Here is a 21,418-nt window from a genome sequence, read left to right as displayed (position 1 = left end):
GAAAATGTGTGTTAAATATTGACCTGGTTTCATAATATAATGAGTAATACATACCTTTAGCAGGTGGAGCTTCTGGTTTCTTAGGCACTTCAGGGGTAACTTTCTTTTCTGGAATAACTTTCTTTGGCACTTCTGGAACTTAAAAAATAGTATTATTTTATTACCAGTACTTTAAGTAACTAATGTAAAGAATAAACAATTTTGTCCGCTGCTATAAACCAATATGAAACATTACTACATCTCATCATTCAAGGCTGAGATGCCTACACTATTTAAGTATAGTGGACACACAATACAATAACAATGTCAGATTTTTTTCTTAAAATATGTTGGAGGGGAGTCACAAAGAAAACAAACACATAATGTTGGAAGGAAAAGGCCACAACTTTATTAACATATAACAGCTGAAAAGTAGGGTTGGCCTCAAAGCATGAGGTTTGGATCTGTCATCAATCAACCCCTGGTTGGTTGATGAACCCAATTGCTTGGTCACAGCCAAGCTTCAGGATGACATAGGAGGAACTGGTGAAATGCCCTTTAGCAACTCAGGTAACCGACTAATCACCTGTTTGCCTCTCTGCCCCCAGTCACTGAGATATGCTGAATCGGTGTTGCCCCCACAATGGCAACACCACACGCCCCACTGCTCCTGGGTCCCCGAAGGACTCCGGATCCTGCACTATGCAACCCTGGAAACCATGTCTACCAGATCTAAGACCTATGCTACCACTCTTGAAAAGTTGTGACAGCACAGCCCAGGAATCCCATAGAGGAAGGGAGGGCAGGAAGAGCCGAACTGGAATGGCGCCAATCAGTGCACCATGAGGCCCTTAAATAGGCCATTCTATTAATCAGGGGCTAGGAAGAGAGAAGGTAACTCCTCCCCCAGTCCCAAAACCAATCTGGTATGTTGCATGGCGTGGCGCAGCCAATCCCAAAGCACTTCTGCTCCCAGTGCCCACTGGGAAATGTAGTCCCCAGCACCGAGGAGCGGAAGAGCCTCCTCTTCCTCTCCCCAAACCAATAGGAGCCTGGCTGGCCTTGGCATAAAGCATTTTTCTTAAAATATGTTTTCTTATTGCCTTAAAAAGGAAATATACCTTTAGCAGGTGGGGATTCTGGCTTCTTTGGTACTGCAACTGGAACCTTTTCTTCTGGGACAGGCTTCTTTGGTACCTCAGGGACTTAAAAATAATAATAGTTTATGTTAATGTTACATGTTCCAAGCATTTAAAATATTACTGTTATATTAATTCTATCAAAGAAAAATTGCAGATGATCACACTGTACATACAGCATGACAAAGGCTCGGAATATATGGGCTAAATGAAATGGCTTCTGGTCGCCTTGGGGGCATGGCATTTACATGATTCATGCCTCCAAAGCTGTTGGAAGCCACTCCGATGCTGCCCTCTGGTCCAAAGGACCAGGCGGTGTGGTTTTAGAGCGTAGGCGCCGGGCTACTTTGGGAACAGGCATTCTGGTCACTGTAGTCCCAGCCCGATTTGGAGGCCGCTCCTCCCTGGATGTCTGTTTCGCCCATAGGAGTCCAAATGAAATTAAATATAGGTACAAATTATCACAATAAATTAATGACAGGAGTGCATCTTATTTGGTAATTTTAAAAATTCATACGTACCTTTAGCAGGTGGTGCTTCTGGTTTTTTAGGTACAACTTTTTCTTCTGGGACACGTTTCTTTGGTATTTCAGGCACTGTTAAAGGAAGAGATTTGACTTTGGTTATGCTTTGAAGAAGACTCGGAGAAGAAAATTTGTAACACAACAATCAATAATAAACCTTTAGAAAAACAAATCATCCAATTCCTGTTTACTTTAATGATATGTACCTTTTGCTGGAGGTACTTCTGGCACAGCAGCTGGCACCTTCTCTTCTGGGACAGGTTTCTTGGGCACTTCAGCCACTTTAAAAAAATAGCAATGTTTTCTGTTACATTTCAGAATATTTAAATTTAGGTTAACGTGTTAAGAATCAAGAGGCATCTGTTGAGGAGTATCAGGAAGCTTAGTGATGATGGCAACATAGTGGCTACAATCCAGTGCACACTTAAGTCCCATTGAAACCAATGGGGTGTAAGCATCCACAGCTCTATGGATTGTGGCTGATGCCCATTATAAGATTTCCAATTAAGAAATGGAGTCCATTTTCAAAGAAAGAAGTAAAAATAATGTAATTTTTTTCCAGAGGAGGGCATTATCACATTTTTTCACCACAATCGTATTAAGGCTTAGGTATAAAGTATACCTTTAGTAGGTGGTGGCTCTGGTTTCTTATGCACTGCGACAGTTACTTTCTCTTCCAGCACAGCCTTCTTGGGCACCTCAGGAACTTTAAAGATATTAGTACGCTTTACTTGAAAAATTCCCAATAGTTTGTAACACAATATAAAGAAGTACAAAAGATAACAAAATACATTTTCAGACAGACAAAATATGACAGAAAGACATGTAATGACATTAATATTTTGGCAAGAAAATCACATAAATGGGTGTTTGATACAAATCAAGTTGCTTTCTGTATAGTATTTTTAAAAAATATTATTTTTTTCATTATAATTTTCGATCTTATGGTTTATAATTCATTATGCTATGTGTCCCTTTTAATAAAAGGAAGTATGTATGCATATTTGGGTGTGAAAGAAGCTGTGAGTCATATATTTATGCAATAAGTAGTAAAGAAACATTTTCTGACCAGGTATTCATACTCAAGTAAACCGAAAGAGATTTTTTTTTTCCATTCCAGTGCCCAATACTACTGATTTTTCAGGCAAATGAACTATTACTTACTTTTGTAGAAGAAATTCGTTATGTACACTCAATCATTAAAAGATATTAGTTTGTATCAGCTGTACAAAAAGATTTGACAAATATGAACAACAGAAAATTGACAAGACATGTGGACCAAGACATGACATTAAAACTTTGCATGCTTTGACATATTACAATTTTGCATATTATGAGACACAAAGAATGTATTACAAAATTTAATTTTTTTTACATGAATCAAGACAAACATTTATTAAGATATTAAGATTTGCCCTCCCCTGCTTGAGATGACATCTACCTTTTAATGGTGTGAATTCAACGGTTTCAGGTTCTGCTTTTCCAGGCTTAACAACCATCACCTCCTCTTCAGGCACCTGAGGCTCCACTGTCTCAAGTGTCACAGTACGTTTTCTCTTTCTGAACTCAGTAATAACTATCTTCTTTTCTTCCACCTGAGGCTGTACTGGTTTCCTGGGTTTAGCAATGACTATTTCCTCTTCCTCTTTGGTCTCTGTTGTTGGAGGCACCATGATGGGTTCTATTTTTTGGGGTTTGGCCACAACTACTTTCTCTTTTGACACCCGTTCCTCTCCTTTTCTAAGCACCACAACAGCTTCTGGTTTTTTAGGTTTTGCAATGGCTATTTTCTTTTCTGGCACTTGTGTCTCTAGGATTTCCATCATACCAGTATGTTCTAGTTCTACTTCTTCCTCCATTTCAAGCCCAATTGATTCAGGCACCAAAAAATGTACTGGTTTTCTGGGCTTGGCAATTACTTTTTCCTCCTCCTCCTCCTCCTCCTCTTCTGACATCATTGTTTGAGGCACCATGATGAGTTCTGTTTTTTTGGGTTTGGCTGCAACTATCTTCTGTTTTGGCACCTGAGGCTCTGCTTTTTTGGGCACTGGGGCAGCCTCTGGTATTTTAGGTTTCACAATGACTCCTTTCTTTTTTGGACCTTTGGATTCTAATGTTTCAAGCATAACAATATGTTCTGCTTTTAAGGATTCTACAACTGATATTTCTTCTTCTTCCACTTCAGGCCCAAATAATTCAGGCATCACAATTGGTTCTGGTTTTTTGGGTTCAGCAATGGCTATCTTTTGTTTGGGCACCTGAGGCTCTGTGATGTTAGGCACCATGATAGGCACAGGCTTTTTATGTTTAGCCATGGCTACTTTCATTTCCGATACTTGTGGCTCTGCTGCTTCAAGCACCACAATGTGTTCTCGTGTGGGAGGTACCGCAACACCTATCTCCTCTTCTTCCTCTTCAGGCTGTAATGATTCAGACACCACAATAGGTTCTGGCTTTCTGGGTTTGGTGCCAGCTATCTTCTGTTTTGGCACTTGGGGCTCTTCTTTAGGCACCATAACCAGCTTTGTTTTTTTAGCTTTTTCAACAGCTATCTTCTTTACTGATACTTGAGTCCCTACCGTTTCAAGAATCTCAATATGTTCTAGTTTTTTAGCTATTTTGTCTTCTGGTACTTCAGTTTCTATAGCTTTTGGTACCACAACTGGCTCCATCTTTTTGGGTTTAGCAATGGCTACTTTCTTTTCTGACACTTGCAGCTCTGCTGTTTCAAGTACCACACTAGGTTCTTCTATTCTGGGTTTGGCAGTTGCTCTTTTCTCTTTGGGTGCTTGGGGTTCTCTTGTTTTTGATATACTAATAGGTTCTGGTTCAGAGGGTTTAGAAACAACTCTCTTTTCTTCTGGCACTTGAGGTTGTATTATTTTATGTATAGAAGCAGATTCTTCTTTTTTATGTGTAGGGGTTGGCTCTGCCTTTTGAAGTTTAGCAGCAGATAACTTCTCTTTTGTCACTCTTTTTCTGGACATCTCTGGCACTTTAAATAAAATTAATTCCTTATAAGAATTTATCAACCACAAAAAATACAGTAACATCAAACTTAACAAGAATGAAGTGACTGAAAAAAATTTCAATTCTTGTGTTTTTGTTGCTTTAACCTTGAAGAAACAATGTACCTTCAGTAGCTGGAACATCTTGTTTCCTAGGAATGATGGTTGGAACTCTTTCCTCTCTTTCTTCTAGAATAATTTCTTCATAAGATTCTGCCACTTAAAGATATTAGTTTTTTTTAAAGACATACAAAATTATACTTAGGGGATCATATGACAAAAAGAGAGAGAGGTAAACAAAGACTTTGAACACATAGAACCCCAACCGCATTGATTTAGTAATATACTTCTATAGTTCTTATGTAACTTCAGAAACAGGTCAATTTCTGGATTAAGTATTTAAAACGATTATGTCTTCTATAAAGATATGGAAATTGAAGTGAGGTGTCTTTACGTCAATTTGCCAGCAGAATTGGGTGTTCCTCAGTTATATATAAAATGGGTGGCAGGATATATGTGATTAAAGGCAAACACAGCGTGTGAGTTAGAGGTACTGTACTATGCCCCCTTTATTACTTATGGCCTAAAGTATGAAACCAGTACTAACAGGTTTTTTTTTAAAAAAACTACAGTCCTAAAGTGTCTTATAATAATTTTCCTGATAAATCACATACTCCACCTCAAATGGATGTGAAATTTGGCCGTTCAAATCTTCAGTTAAGCTATGAAAAAAAAAACTTCACTTCCACCTCTTATATCAGTTTGTCATTCTATCTTCCTTTTGCTTTCCCAGCTTTTCTTTGCCTTGTTTAAATTTTTATGGAAAGGGTTTTCATATATACTACATCTTGACCAGATAGACAAAAGAAAGCCTATCAAAACATGTTAAAATTATTTCTGTCTATTACTGTATATAAATATATATTTATTCAGTATTTACTCTAATAATGTAAATGGGCAATTAGTATATCATTAAGCTACCAGAAATACCACTAACATACCTGAAAACCTGGACTTGGGATGGGCAACACAGAACATTGGACAGATACGATTTAAACAAAAAACACCAAATTAAAAGTGCATATACCTTCTCTTTCTGTGACCTCTTTCCTAAATACTGGAACTGATACTTGTTCGTCAAAGATCCTTTTCTTTGGCATCACAGGCACTTTAAAGATATTAGTTTGTTGCAAGATTTTTTTAAAAAAAGGTAAACACAAAGAAACAGGCAGACAGAGAGACAAAGAGAAACAATTTATGACATTAGTATACTAAATTCAAAAAATTCACAATAATGCACTGTGATTATGGCTTGTTTGAATGCTTTCAAACATATACACAATTTTTTCACTGACGATTTGATGTACCTTTAGTTACTGGAATTTCCAGTTCTTTAGAGATTGTGGTAGCTGGAATTATATCTTGCGGGACAGTCTTCTCTTGAATCTCAGGTGCTTTGAAGATATTAGTATTATTCAGAAACACAGGACAAAACAAAGACAAAACAAAGTACTGTAGCAAAACACATATTTTAAATATTCTGTAGATATAATTTCTTCCTGTCCAGAACTACAGTGAAAAGTAGCCCTTATGGACAATTCTTCTTTCTATATTTATTTGTGCTTTGGATGAGCTCAAATTGTGGATTAAAAAGCATATAAAAAGCCTGTAGTCCTAAACACATTTCACACACAAACCCCATGTTTACTTTAGAGTAAACATGCTGAAGAGCAAGTCTTTTTTCTTACAAATCACTCTGGGAGAGTTTCAGGTTTGATTAACATACTGTGAGAAACATTTAGCTACAGGTGAAATATCTGGTTTATATAAGCATCCAACTGGAAGAGGTCAGATTTTCAACACTGAAAAGAATTTTATTGCATCTTATTATTCTCCAAAATGGCATGGCATTATTTTCAATTAAAATGGCAGTTAATTAGTCTGTCTTCCACTAAGCATTCAATCAATCAATCAATCATTGATTGAAACATTCAATTCCAAAAGAGATGGGGAAAGGAGAAAATAAAATGGAGACAGTACTGGCTTGATTCGAATTGCCATCTAGAGGTGCATTACCTGTAACAAGTGGTGGCTCTCCTTTAGTGACAGGAGTAGGTTTCTTCTTTTCTGGTACAGCCCTCTTCGGCACTTGAGGCTCTTTAAAGATATTAGTGTCATTTTGAGTGTCAAGACCACAATGTGAAATGCATGAGACAAAAGTAAATGGTGAACAGACTTAAAAAGTGTTTAAAGGACTATGAAGGTCATTGCTTTGGGCAAGATGTTATGTACCTTTAATTGGGGGAGCTTTCTGTTTTTTGGGAATGCCAACAGGAACTTTTTCTTCTGAGGGAATTTCTTCTTCCAATTCAAGCACTTTGAAGATATTAGTATGTTTTAGAAATTACAAGGAAACATTAAAAAAGACAAGAAGACAGAACACAATGAATACGAACAGACAAAAATAACATAGGAAGCTACACAGTAATAACACTGGAACTATTAAACACCGAAGAAAGATCATTCATTTATAACATGCACTTTCGTGTCTATACTATTTTCCTTGCCATTTAAACTTTAACTGGCTAACAGAGCAAACAATTAATTTTCTTCCTTTAGCTGAATTATTCTTCTTTTCCCTACTGAATGACAAGCCATTCCCTTTTGCTTATTTATAGCCCAGAACCTTTCCCACACACCTCTACTTGGCCAGACAAGTTTGTATTCCAACTATTGGAGGAGAAAAGCTTAATAGGATACTTTGCATCATGTTTTGGCGCAGCAATTAGCACCTCCATATTCGATCAGATCAGCTATTGACTCACCATGGAACATTTTTCTTTTTTAAGTCCAACCGCCACCTGGACAAATATTTATAATGGGAGATTTTGATGAAAGAGCCACAAAACCTGATAAGGTGATTTGATGGCATCCATTCTACAAATAAGGAACCTTGGCATTCTTTTTACTATATTTAATGCAAACTGGAACTATGACTGACTATTTTCTAAACTGAACTTATTTTGTGATTTAAAATAAAATGCTGATTTACCTTCAAATGGAGGCACTTCCTGTTCCCTGGACATAATATAAGTAAGCTTTTCTTCCAAGAAAATTTCCTCATGAACAGCAGGAGCTTTAAAAATAGTGGATTTCTCTTAGAATGTTTAATTATATATATATATATATATATATATATATATATATATATATATGTTTAAAACATCAAAAACAAAATTATATATATATTTTAAAAAATACCTATTCTGTTTTCAACATTTGTCATATTTACAGAGGCAGAATGACATTTGTAGCTGTTTCCTGACTGGCTTACTGCATTTCACCTCTACATGTACAGCAGGTGTGAGGAACCTTCAGCCCTCCAGAAGTTTTGGACCATTATTTGTAATGCTTGACTATGTTTCCAACTATTCCAGATATTTCAGTAATATTAATATTAAAGATATGAAAATATAAGAATTTAAAAATAAGTTCCCTTTTAGTTCTGAATCTACCTTTAGGTGGTGTAGGCTCTTTTCTTTTTGGCACAGTCTTAGGCACTTTATCTTCAGGAACCGCTTTCTTAGGCACTTCGGGCACTTTAAAGACAGAGTGTTTATTTTTAGTTATTAATTTATTTTGGAATCTTAGAAGAGAACATAAAATGTAAGGTCGCATACAGTGGACACACAGACACATATAATCAATACATACAAATGAAGGAACACGGCATATATATACGTATACACAAATATACTGTGAATGAGACAAGATGCAAGATTCAAGTCAATGCAGCTTGTATCACAATGCTAGTGAAGAGCATGTGTACCTTTAGGTGGGGGAGCCACTTCTTTTTTAGGAACAGCAATATGTACTTTTTCTTCTGGGACTGGCCTCTTCTTCACTGCAGGCACTTTAAAAATATTGATTTTATTTAAAAGAAGGAATGATTCATCATGAAGTGTAATAATAACCAAAATAGGCTGAAGATGTCACACACAAACTCACAAAAAAAGAAAGAAAGAAGACACACAAACTTAAAAGCAGCCAGTATGGATGAAAGCTCATGTCCAATCCCCAGATAAAATAATTTTTAACATCCCTCTATGCTATGCTAATGGTTCTCAACCTTTGTCCTCCATATATTTTAGGATTAATCTCTCCAAATCTCTGAACACTAGCCATGATGGCTGGTAGATCTAGGGGTGGAACAGACAGGCAGGAAAAAGTGACTTTTCCAAAAAGCTGTCTGAAACCCTGCTGACCACACCGGCAGCTCCCAAGGTGGCCCAATGTGCACGACCCAACTGCACAGGGTGGCGTCAAGCCAAGCCACTGTGTAATTTTTTTGACCTATCCCCATTATGCATGTACACTGTCCCACAAACACACCACTGGTGACTGTCTGCTGCCTAGATGCCATCCCATTGGATGGTTGCCCCTTTGAACAGCCACACAGTTGCACTTTCAATCCACCAGGATTGAAGAATCAGAGCTTTGGTGTCCCCCAGTAAAACATTGGCAAAGCACAATCATGGAGCGCCCTCCCCCCTTACATGCTCCCTTCACCCCTCTTGACTCCAGATCCATTTAGTTCAGTGATTCTCAACCTTTGTACTGTCAAATGTTTTCCATGGGGTGACCCCATGCCCCCTCTTGGACTGTCTGGTTTGTGTAAGTTGTAATTACATTCATTGGAGTTGGCACACTTTCAGTTTTTTGCATTGCTACCCTGACCACTTGATTATGGCGACTCTGTCCTTTTTTAATGCACACCTGTGTTGGGGCGTTAATATGAAGCGTTAGGGTTAGGATAGACCGCTCCTTTGGCATTAGGAATCAGGATATTTATACTGTACATAGTCGAAGGTGCGTATTTTCCTGGCTAAGTCAGAATATTCTGAGTTCTTTTTGCTCTGGGTTTTAGACCTGGAGTACAGTATTGATGTGGTTTCTGCCTGGTTTGGAAGCAAGTGCCATCTAAATGCCCCACCTCCAAAGTGGCTTGACACCACTTCACCTCATGGAAAACATTTGATGGTACAAAGGTTGAGAATCACTGAACTAAATGGATCTGTCTCTGGTTTCCAGATAAAGAACATTGGTAAATATGTCACCAAACATACTGAAACGTATGTGACTTGGATCCTATCTTCTACAGCTCTATCTCCTGGAAAGTCATTTTGAAAAATCTCTCAAACCTCAAGGGTTAGATTCATGCTTGCAGGGAGATTAAGACAGAGGGACATTAGCAAACATGTGGTACATGTGTAAGTGGCTTCTAGTACCACAGTATGTGGAAGGGTCTTTAAATTCAAGCCTCCATTTTTATGAATATTTAACTTTAACTTAGGCTTGGTACAGACTGGCACAAAGCACCAGCCTGGGGCTGATTTTAGGGCTCAGGAGAGCGGAGAGTCCGCATGCTCCCAAGCCCTACCACACTGTCCAGACACCATTTTGGCACTCACGCCAATGATGTGCCTCATACGCTGCATCCAAACGGTGCAGCGCACATGAAACACCACCGTGCTGCTCCAGGGCGCTAATGACACCTTGGCAGCAGCAGAGAAAGGAGCCATGTTTCGTGGCTCCTTTTTCATGGCACATTGTGGCTGTGACATACGGTCACTGCAGCAACGATCCGCAGGAAAAAGGGGTGGTGTCTTGCCGCCTCTTTCTGCCTGTCTGTATCCCCCCTTAGTCTAATTTTTTTCCACATTAAAGACCCAGTTAGGCAATATACTATATTCTCAATTAGGATCAATTAGGCTATATACAGTACTATACTGCATTCTCAACCATCCAATTTGGATCCAAGACCAACTGGATACTGTGACTCTAGTATAAGCTGAGAGGGAAAATATTAACTAATTTAATGTACAAAATATATCTTATTTGCTGTGACGGGCCTTCTACGTGTTCCCCACTTTTGTTTTTGCCTTATTTGGAAGCATTGTCAAATATCTTAATCTGTAACTGAAGTGCTATGAATAATGGCTACTATCTATTTCACCAATAAGTGCATTATTAAAATCGATCTTGTTTTATTTCTTATTCCATCTTTGAACTTGGGAGCTAGTAAAAACTGAAATGTAATGATCATGGCCACCTATAAAAGGTTATCTGAGGCCTGGGACGGACGGGCAGGAAGCACCGTCCTTGGGCCATTTCTAGGGTTCTGGAGTGCTTGGCAACCGCACACTCCAGAACCCTAGAATGTGCTGCTGCCACCATCATGCCAGCCTCCCGTCCACATGGGGGCCGCTATCTTGACGTAAGCGATGCACAGCATATAGACAGTGCTGCGCGTTGCTTACATCACGAGTGTGCCAATGGCACATTTGTGACGTATGTGTGGCATCTAAAAAAGAACTTGGTTTTCCCAGGTTCTTTTGGGGGCAGAGGGACGCTGGGCAGTTTGGCTGTTGCGGTGTCCCTCCACAGGAAAACCGGCCACCACCAGCCCAAACTTTTGGGATGGTCTGTTTCACACCTGAGTTTTCAAGTTACATAAAGGAACAGGCTTAGTAGGATGTATTGATGGAACTCCCTGAAGATGCCAGCCATAGCTGCTGGTGAAACATCAGGAAAAGATTCTTCTAGAACACGGTGTCACAGCCCGAAAAACCAACAAAAAACTATTTATGGAACTTCATTTTTAGGTACAGAAATTGGAACTTTTTATTCAGGAATGATTATCTTAGGCACCTCAGGCACTTAAAAATATTTTATGAATAAATTCTTAGTTATTTGCAAAGAAACCAAAGTACTGTACCAAGTCCAGAAGATTTTAATCATAGTGAGTTTGGTTACAATCCCTCCATTAACAACAATTCTCACCCACCATGGGAATTATTTCTCTGAGGATTCTTATAAATACTGAAGCCTTGAAGACCCAGGAAATAGGAGATCTGAGGTGAGTTTCAACTGGGGGAAACAGACAACAAACAAAAGAAGAATTGATATACCTATTGCAGCTGGAACCTCATACACTTCTTCATATTCTTCAATCTCCTTAGTCTCCCGAACCTCTTCATAATACTCATGTTCTTCTGGTTCTGGAGCTTCCTCATATTGCTCAACTTCAGGTTCTTCTGGAGCTTCCTCATATACCTCAGGTTCTTCTGGAGCTTCTTCATATACTTCAGGTTCTGGTGCTTCCTCATATTCTTCAGGTTCTTCACCCTCTTCTACCTGCAGGAACTCTTCAGTCTTTTCATAAGTCTCGTACTTCTCATATTCTTCATAAACATATTTTTCGAGAGTGGGAGCAGGAACTCTTTTTTCAGGGATGGGCTTCTTATGTACTATAGGCACTTTAAAGATATTATTAACATTTTTTATTATTTCAAAGACTTGCTGGTACAAAAAAGGCACACAAAACAAAATGAAAATAAGTACAAGATGTTATTCTAAATAACTTCTAAATAAATAAATAAATTCTAAATAAGAATAACAAGAATATCTATAATAGTAAAGTAAAAAGCCAGTTAATACTAATAGACTGGAAGATATTAGAGGGGATTAAGAGAAAATGATATTTTCAAGACATTCAGGGAAAGTAAATAGTTTAGCAACGGGCATATATTGTTATCCCCCCAACTTATGTATCTCAATGACTTTACTAGTAGATAGCTGTTTTAGAATGCAAATAGAAAGAATCTAGGTAGACATTTTAAAATGGTTTGCAAGATATGAATAAGAAAGAAACACATACTATGGAAACATGGACAACCACCCATGAGATGAATTGCTCAACACATATTTGACAGACTAAAAAGCAAAAATGCAGAATCTAGAGACATGATAGAAGAATGGATTATCACAAATAAGAACAGATGTACCTTTTACAGGTGGTGCCTCCACTTTTTTAGGAGGAACAGCAGATACTTTCTTTTCAATGATAATTTTCTTGGGCTCCTCAGGTACTTGAAAGACATAACACCACTTTAACTTTTGGCACAGCATTGATCAAACAAGAAGACTATAACCAGTGCACAGACATATAGCATGGCACACATACAGAAGATGCTTAGTTAATTTGAGTTCTTAGTTAATGGAATAACATTGTTGCTTAATCACACGATGGATGTTACCATATATTATATAGGTGAATATATACCTTTTGGTGCAGGAGCTGGCACTTTTTTGAGAACAGGCATTTTCTCTTCTGGGACAGGTTTAGGTACTTCAGCCACTTTAAAGATATTATTATATTATGTTAAGAATCTGATCTCAATCCATTGCAAATAATTTTACTAAACATCACAAAGTTTGAATTATTTATTAGGATGCTTTAATACTTAACTGAATAATCTAAATAATTACAAAAGTATGAATTAATGTTTTTATGTTTTGTTTTAAAGATTGGAAGTACCTTTTTTGGGTGGAACTGGCACCTTTTTGGGAACAGGCATTTTCTCCTCTGGAACAGGTTTAGGAACTTCAGGCACTTTAAAAGATGTTATAGTAGTTTAAGAATATATTTTTCATGTCACACTTCTCACACAATGTTAATAAAGAAGAACAACCATGAAAGACAATAAGATTCATGTGAAAGGCAAGAAATTGGCACAATATCAAAAGAAAGAAGCAGCAGCAATTCAAGAACTCAGTAGACAAAATAGTAGACACAATAAAAATGACAAAGGAATTTTCAGACATTAAATAGACAGAACCAACACAAGATATTTCATGACACACAACTGTGAAATATTTTGTGTATATGATCATTCTAGTTTCACTGAAGGCAGTAGCAAGCAAGATTTTTGATTTGCATGGAGGCTCAGGTTGTTAGTACAGTTTAAAGAAGATAATGCAGGGCTGATGAACTATATAAATTAATGTACCTTTCGGAGGAGGAGGCTCCACTTTTTTGGGAACAGCTGCAGGAATTTTCTTTTCTGGGACTTTCTTTGAAACTTCTGGGACTTTAAACATATTTTTTCCAGATTAAGTACTATTTATGTTTATTCCATTTCAAAAAGAGCACTACTACATACATCAGTGGGGAGAGGCAAACACTGTTCCTTATGCTCATGCATTAACCTATTGGAAATTGAGACATTTTTAATGGATATAGTATCCCTTCTACCTGGCAAGCCATATGATAAAACTATTTATGAAACTCCATGCAGTTTCAGAAGCAATTTAGCATATAACATGCAAGTCTGTTGTTCAAGAGAAACCATATAGCGCATGGTTAACTTAGAAATAAATTCCACAGTACAGAGTGGAATATAGGCAAATGCCTTATACTCAGTCAAACCATTAGTCATCTGCCTCCATGTTGTCTACGGTCCAAAACACACTACAGAAATAATCTAGTTTGAAACCGCTTTAACTGTCCTGACTCAATGCTAGGGAATTCTGGGAACTGTACTTTTGTGAGACATTTAGCCTTCTCTGTCAGGGTTTTGTTGCCACTATAAACTGCAATCCCCAAGATTCCCAGCACTGAACCAGGGTAGTGAAAGCAGTCCCAAACTGGATTATTTTTGCAGTGCATTTTGGATCTACATTGACTAACAGTTGTTCTCCAAGTTCTTTTCCCAGCCCTACCTAGGATCTTCAGAAAATCATGTGCTCTACTACTGACTTATAACACACCCCAAGAAAACATTTCTCCCGGGTAAATATGTCTAAGACTGCAGCTTAAAATTCCTCTGTACTTAGGGCCCAAACAGGTGGCCCTTTTAAACCGCCATCTGGGTGACCTTGAAGCACAGGTGTTTAAATGACGCTGTCCTGAAGTCGCCTGGCAGTCAGATGGCTGCCCAGATGTGGGTGGTTTCAAGGTACTCTGACAGCATGGCATTTACATGCTGCGATGCAGCGGGAAAAAGTGGCTTTTTGCCGGCCAAAAAAGGAGCAGATCTTTGCAGCTCCTTTTTTGGCAGGCTTCAAGGTGGATTGGGGCTGTGGCATTTGTTTGCCACAGCCCTAATCCACCTTTGGAAGGGGCAGCTGGAAGTCTGCCTGTCTGTTTCCCCTTTAGTCTTGGTTCCAGCTCTTGTTTTAGGAATAGCTGCAGAAATCTTTGCTATGGATATTTGCCTGTAATTATTTATTTTTAGAAATTTTTAGAAATATCTGCAAATCAATTTTAAACAAATATACAGAGAAAATGAAGCATTAAACAAGATCAATAATGTTTGAAATAAGGAAGATTTGGCTTATTATTAAAATTGGGTCTGCAATCTTATGCCCACTTACTTAGAGTAAGCTCCATTGAACTTAGTGGGCTTTACTAGTGGATAAAAATAAAGGAAATATGAATAGAAGACTAACAAAGAGGTACTGTCATGATTTTAGAAGAAGGGGATAATTAATCTACTCTGCTTCTGATACAAAAATGCAATATTCAAGATTTTTGCTTTACTAGAAGTTTAATTATGGGTGGATGTACCTTTTGCTGGTACTGGTTCCACTTCTTCAGGTACAAAAACAGGCACCTTTTCCTCTGGGACAAGTTCTTTTGGTGGCACTTCAAAGATGTAATTTGAAGAAAGTGATTTACCAGTGTAGTGTCACAAACAAACAAACAAACCACAACACAAAGAGTTGACAATCAAAGCACCACTATATTTACACACACAAGAACCACATTTAAAATTATTTGAACAAATACAAGAGAAGACTGATTTGATGGGCGTATACCTTTTGCTGGTGGAGGCTCTGGCTTTTTAGGCACAGCAAGAGGCACTTTCTTGGGTATTTCAGGCACTTTAAAGATATTAAAGAATGGTTTTGTAGATATATGAGATCACAAAGAGAAAGAATGCAAAGCAGCAGAAGACAAAAACTGAACAATGTCTATATCTACATAAATGCCAAGCTGAATGTACCTGATCTTTTAGCATGGTTAATCTTGCACCTAATGCTATTCACCACATATTTGCACGTTATACATAAATGTTACACATATAAATATAATCTATAGTTGCAGAATAATATTTCAGTTACTTTTGGATGGAAGGGGTTCTGGTATTTTAGGAACTGCAACAGGTACTTTTTCTTCTGGCACAGGTTTTTTCAGCACTTTAAAAGACATTAATGTTCAATTTGTTTTTATTCTTCTCATTTTGAAATGCAACAAAACTAAAGAATCAAAAGCAGATCTGTGTAAGCTACTTTATCTGAACCCCATAGGGTCAGGGGATGTACAGACCAGCTGTTTCTCACATCACTACTATTCATTGGTTTATTATTGATTTAATGTAACGGGGTAACTGCTCACAATGATGCACAAGCAGTGCTAAGAATAATCTGGATGTTGATGTACCTTTAGCAGGAGGAGCCTCCACTTTTTTAAGTACTGGAACAGGCACCTTTTCTTCAGGGATCACTTTCTTGGGCACTTGGATGGAAAAATAACAATATTTTGAGCACACCATTTCGTTTCAATGTAAGACAGAGAAGAGTCTCTCAAGACACAAGAAACAGACATAAAAAGACATTTGAAAGAAGAGGAACAATATTTCTCAACAGGTAACATGTAACAATACAGAAGCAAGTCAGGACTGTTAGATTTAGGTGCACATGGCAAATCTCAATTTGATTTACCTTTAGCTGGTGGGACCTCTTTCTTTTTAGGCACTGGCACTTTTTCTTCAGGAATGGGTTTCTTTGGCACTTCTGGCACTTTAAAGATATAGTTTGAGATTGTTGGCAAAGACACCACACCATCCATATCACATTAAAACAGAAAGGCAACCAACAACACTACTAGAAACAGGTCTAGGATTATTCTCCCCCCCCCTCAACTAATGGTCTTAGATCAAGAAACTTAAGAAAAAGACGGGGAGGGGAAGTACTTGAGAATATCAATTAAGAAATGATGTACCTTTCACTGGAGGCACTTCCTTTTTCTTGGGAACAGGTACAGCAGGAGCCTTTTTCTCAGGGACAGGTTTCTTGGGTACCTCAGGCACTTTAAAGATAGCAAGTTGTATTTAAAAGAATGTAGACACAAAAAAGAGTTCTATACACTGCCAGCAGACAGCTGTATTGTAACACTAAGGCCTGGTTCCTAGAATAAGTCAATGTGAAGGAGTGAGAGTGGTGGGACTCCTTAACAATGGGGAGGGGGAATTGCACTAAGGCTCTGCATACCAATTGGTGGCTAACTTGAATGGAAAAGTTTTGTTGCCTTGATGTCCTGCATCTAGTTGGCCACTGTGATAACAGAATACAAATCTGGATAGGCCTTTGGTCTGATACAGAATTAAGATTATTGTGTTATTATTAATTCAGGAATCCTTTTGAAATGGAGGGCTGTGAGTATGGAAGGCTGTGGGGTGGATGAAGAGGAAAGGAGAAAGAGGAGATGAGAAGGGAGGGAAATCTAATTATGAGAGTAGAAGCCAGTTTGCATGATAGTAGATTTTGCCCAAAGTGACAGAGGAGAAACTGAGATGAAGACGACAATGTTCTAGCATTGGATCACCCAGAAGTCTTTGAAGATCAGACTGCCACTGGATGTCCTGGTACTATTGCCAAAATTTGGTGTCAGCCATTGAATTTGCTCCTGTTGCACAGTCATCACAAAATCTGATGGCAATTGCAGCAGCTCTCTAAGTTGTCCTAGAGCCTCCCTTCACAACAAAGAATCTTGTGAGACAGCAGTGCAGAGAATCCTTTCTCCCTCCTGCAGGGAAGAAGCTGATGTGGATGGCAGTGGTGGCTGCCAGTTCTGCAGATCCAGCAGGGAGTGGAGCCCAGAACACATGCCTGCAATCTGCATATCAGCTTTCCATTCCCAACTTTGTGTTTTTCTATGCCTCTGAGGAGATGTAGGTCAAGGAGATGGATGGGAGGATATAGGAAGGGGAAATATGATTCAAATGATATTTTTAATCAATAGTATTTTCAAATAATTTTGTTGCTAGCATGTAGCAGCTTTTAGTTAAGGTTTTAGCTACAATAATCCTGAAACAATGTGTATGTGTACATGTGCATAAGTGTACATGTACACTTGTTCTTAGGATGCTATGCACGGTTACTGCTGCCGTGATCCATGGAGAGGATTGGTTGACAATGATGGAGGAAGGAGGTCTATCATCTCACACTAGTCATCTAATTCCTGATTCCATTCTCTTTTGCTACTGCTGAGCTCAGGATTGTGCTATGCAAGATTAATTTTATCTGATTTTAATCTTAGGAGCTTATCGCACAAGGAAAGAAAGCAGAAGTTCAGCTAGATAGTAGTGCCTTTCTACCATATGACCTCATAATTCTTCAGTTCTCTTCCCATGGGAAATGGACATAAAAGTTAGTCTTTTGTGGAAGAGATTTTTCCCGCTAGAAAAAAAAGACTTGCTTTTACAACTATCTCCTATGAGAAGAGAACCGAAGGACTATAACTTCATGTGGTAAGGCAAACAAAAAGGAGCTAATATCCAGTTGAACTTCTGCTTTCTTCCTCATGTGATAAACTCCATAAAACATACATATATCCAGAAAAATCTCATTTAATTCAATGTGGTTAACATTTGAACACACATATAGAGAGGATTGTACTGCCATATTTTTCAAAAGGAGCTGACTTGTTAATTAGATGGTTTGTTCAACTGACACTTGTTTGTATGGAGCCAAAGAACAGGAATGAGAAGGATCCCCCCCCCAAGATGAAATGCTTTTGGAACCTTCCAAATCCTTTGAAATATTCACTGTTTTCACTACAGATATATGTAATTGCAACATGCTTCTCAAATCACACATCACTTGAAGTATCATAAATATGTTCATGACAAATCAAAGGAATTGGATGCAAAACAAAAGAAAACAAGTCTCTAACATATGAGTAAAGAGGCATATTTGCCCATGTACTTGAATGCTGTGTTTTACCTTTAGCTGGAGGAGGTGGAGGCGGGAGTTCTTCCTCTTCTTCATATTCAGGAACTTCTTCATATTCAGGAACTTCTTCCTCTTCCTCATAGCGAGTTACTTTCTGCTCATAATGGCTAATCTTCTCTTCATATTGAGTGACTTCTTCTTCATATTGCACAGTTTCTTCCTCTTCATACTGTGGAACCTCCTCTTCTTCTTCTTCATACTGTGCAGCCTCCTCCTCCTCCTCTTCATATTGGGGAACTTCCACATGGACCACTTCTTTTTTGATGACAGCCTTATGAACTTCTGACACTTTAAAAATAAGAATTTTCAAGCATCTTAGCTGAGATATTCACAAAAGTTCACTGTAATTCACTGTAATGTAAGAATTAAGCCAAAACAGAATACTCAGAAGTACTGGAGTAGTACACAGCACACACATATAGCACATAAAGAACACATATTGATACAACATCAAATATACCTTTAGCTGGGGGTTTCTTCACTTTTGCGGTAATAGATATTGGTATTCTTTCTTTTGTAGTAATTCTCTCAGGTTCTTCAGGAACTTTAAAGACATAGTATATTTACATTTAAGAGGTTTTGTAATGACACATACAAAGGACTACAAAAAGCAGCAAGAATCTTGGCAGAAACATATCTGTTGCCAGACAAAATGAAAAAGCATTTGAATGAGAAAGGACAATTCTGATGTGTACTGCAGGTGCATTCTGTGTGTGTGTGTGTGTTTTCAGATGTTTGATAACAGTTGGGGAATTTTAGAAGTTGAATGTATGTAAATAATTTGTAAAAATCTGTATTTTAAAAAAAATCACCTAGAGATACACCAGACAGAATGGTTCTGTTTTAATAAGAGTAGTAGTTGCTGTTGTTAATTGCCCTTGAGTACTTTATTTCATGGTGACCCTGTGTATGAGACATCTCCAACCCCCTCTGTTCTCAGTCTCTCTGTTCAGATCCTACAGGCCCAGGCCTGTGTCCTCTCTGATTGAATCTAACCATCTGGCATGTGGTCTTCCCTCTCTTTTTACTGTCTCTCACTTTTCCTAGCATCATTGTCTTATCTAATGATTTATTTCCCCTCATAATGTGGCAAAACTACAACATCCTCAATTTAGTCATCTTGGCTTCATCTGTTCTAGGACCCATTTGTTTGTCTTCTTGGCTATAGACAGTATCCTCAGCACTCTTCTTCAGCAACACTTCACAAGTGAATTAATTTTCTTCCTACCTGCTTTCTTCACTATCCTGCTCTCTCGTTTGGTGATGGGGAATACAATGGCTTGAACGATCCTCACTTTAGTGTTAAGAGTTATGTCTTTACACTTAATGATATTGCCCAGTTCTTTCATAACTGCCCTTCCCAATCCTAGTCTTTCTTGACTACAGTCTCCATTCTGATCAATATTTGAGTCAAGGTATGTGAACTCTTTTACTATCTCAATTTTCTCATCGTTTAGGGTGAATTTTTGTAAAGTACTTAATAAGAGTACTAATCATTAATTTTTTGACATAAGACATATATTTTCTAATTGTAAATCGCTATCACAAGTCAGATAGGTAGAAGTAATGGAACTCTTGATTCCATTAAGAACTTACTATATCAAATCTAGGTTAGAGCTGTTGAATTTCTCTAAGCTTTTTCTACATATTTTCTAAATGTTGCCTCCTCAAAACTTACAATGCATCTGAATTACTTTGCTATCTTAAGTGAGTGAGGAGCCATCAGTTTTATGAGCTGCAAGAACTGCAGGAGTCATAGAAATAAAAAAAGAATAGGAGGAAGAACTGTTGCTTATTATGTACTTAATACTGTTAAATCGACTTTGTTTCTTAAACAAAAATCAAACATTCAGGAGTTGTGCTTTAGGTCAAAAGCATTTTTTCTTGGTTAACTGATTTTTCCAAGTGTAGCATCCTCAGGAATTCCTATGGAAAGCAAAGTCTTTTCTATATTTGTGGACCCATAAGTGAGTTACCAGTTCTACTGTTTATTAAAACTCATAATAACAAAGCTTTAGTTTTCTTCAGAAAACTAATATAAGAGCAATAAATACTGACTTCATATAAACCCTCAAACTGAGGCGATACTCTGTTTTTAAACTATATTGTTCCTTAGATCAGGGTATCCACCCCCCGTTTGACTTCATACCTGTATATGAAACGTCCTCCTCTGCATGAAGAGTGACAGACACTTCCTCTGCGTATCCCCAATGCTCTTTCACTGCTGTTGTTAAAAACAGAGTATTTACGTTTAATATATAGTCTAGGGAACATTATTTGTGGCACACAGTGAGAAGTCTTATCAGACCAATCAAACTGTTACACCAAGTACTAGAGTCTACATACTTGTCTGCAGCATTAAAATAGATAGAATGAAGAGAGGTGTCTACAGTGCTATCTCCTCAAATATATTTGATGAGAAAGATAGGTTCCAGTCTTGAATATGAGAACTAATAGGTAGAGTTTTGGCACATTAAATTATCTATAGGGAAGTGTCATTCAAAATGTAAGTACCTTTTTCTGGAGGAGCTGGTTTTCTTTTGGGGACAGATATAGATATTTTTTCTTCAGACACAACTGTCTTTGGAACTTCTGGCACTTGAAAGATAGTAATTATAAGAAAATCATACTGTGATTTTGAACTGTTCTCTGTGAAGTGTTGGTGCTGATAGTTATGCAAGACACTTATGGACAAAAATCATAAACTAAGGCACAATTAAGACAATTGTTCCAATAAAAGAGAACAACATGGCAACAGCATATGAAACATACACATTTAGCATAAACTACAGACTCCACATTACACTTATATCATTCATGAATTAATTCTACGAACAAAATTAGTTCTCCTTGTCTATAATTTAACCAACATATAAAACATACAATATAGATTTTAAATAGAAATAAT

General features: G+C 37.7%; 1 protein-coding gene across 1 annotated transcript in view; it reads right to left on the bottom strand.

Annotated features, from left to right (window-relative positions):
• TTN (titin) overlaps window positions 1-21,418 on the bottom strand; it is a 333,475-nt gene that overhangs the window by 140,443 nt on the left and 171,614 nt on the right. Inside the window, 6 exon segments of the mRNA XM_042444851.1 lie at window positions 55-138; window positions 1,101-1,184; window positions 1,640-1,714; window positions 1,849-1,923; window positions 16,499-16,585; window positions 18,502-18,798. Coding sequence (XP_042300785.1) covers window positions 55-138; window positions 1,101-1,184; window positions 1,640-1,714; window positions 1,849-1,923; window positions 16,499-16,585; window positions 18,502-18,798 — 702 coding nt within the window.

This window comes from Sceloporus undulatus, chromosome 1, assembly GCF_019175285.1.
Source record: "Sceloporus undulatus isolate JIND9_A2432 ecotype Alabama chromosome 1, SceUnd_v1.1, whole genome shotgun sequence".
Classification (NCBI taxonomy): Eukaryota; Metazoa; Chordata; class Lepidosauria; order Squamata; family Phrynosomatidae; genus Sceloporus; species Sceloporus undulatus.
Note: the sequence above shows the minus strand (reverse complement) of the source record. Positions and strands in the feature narration are given on the sequence as shown.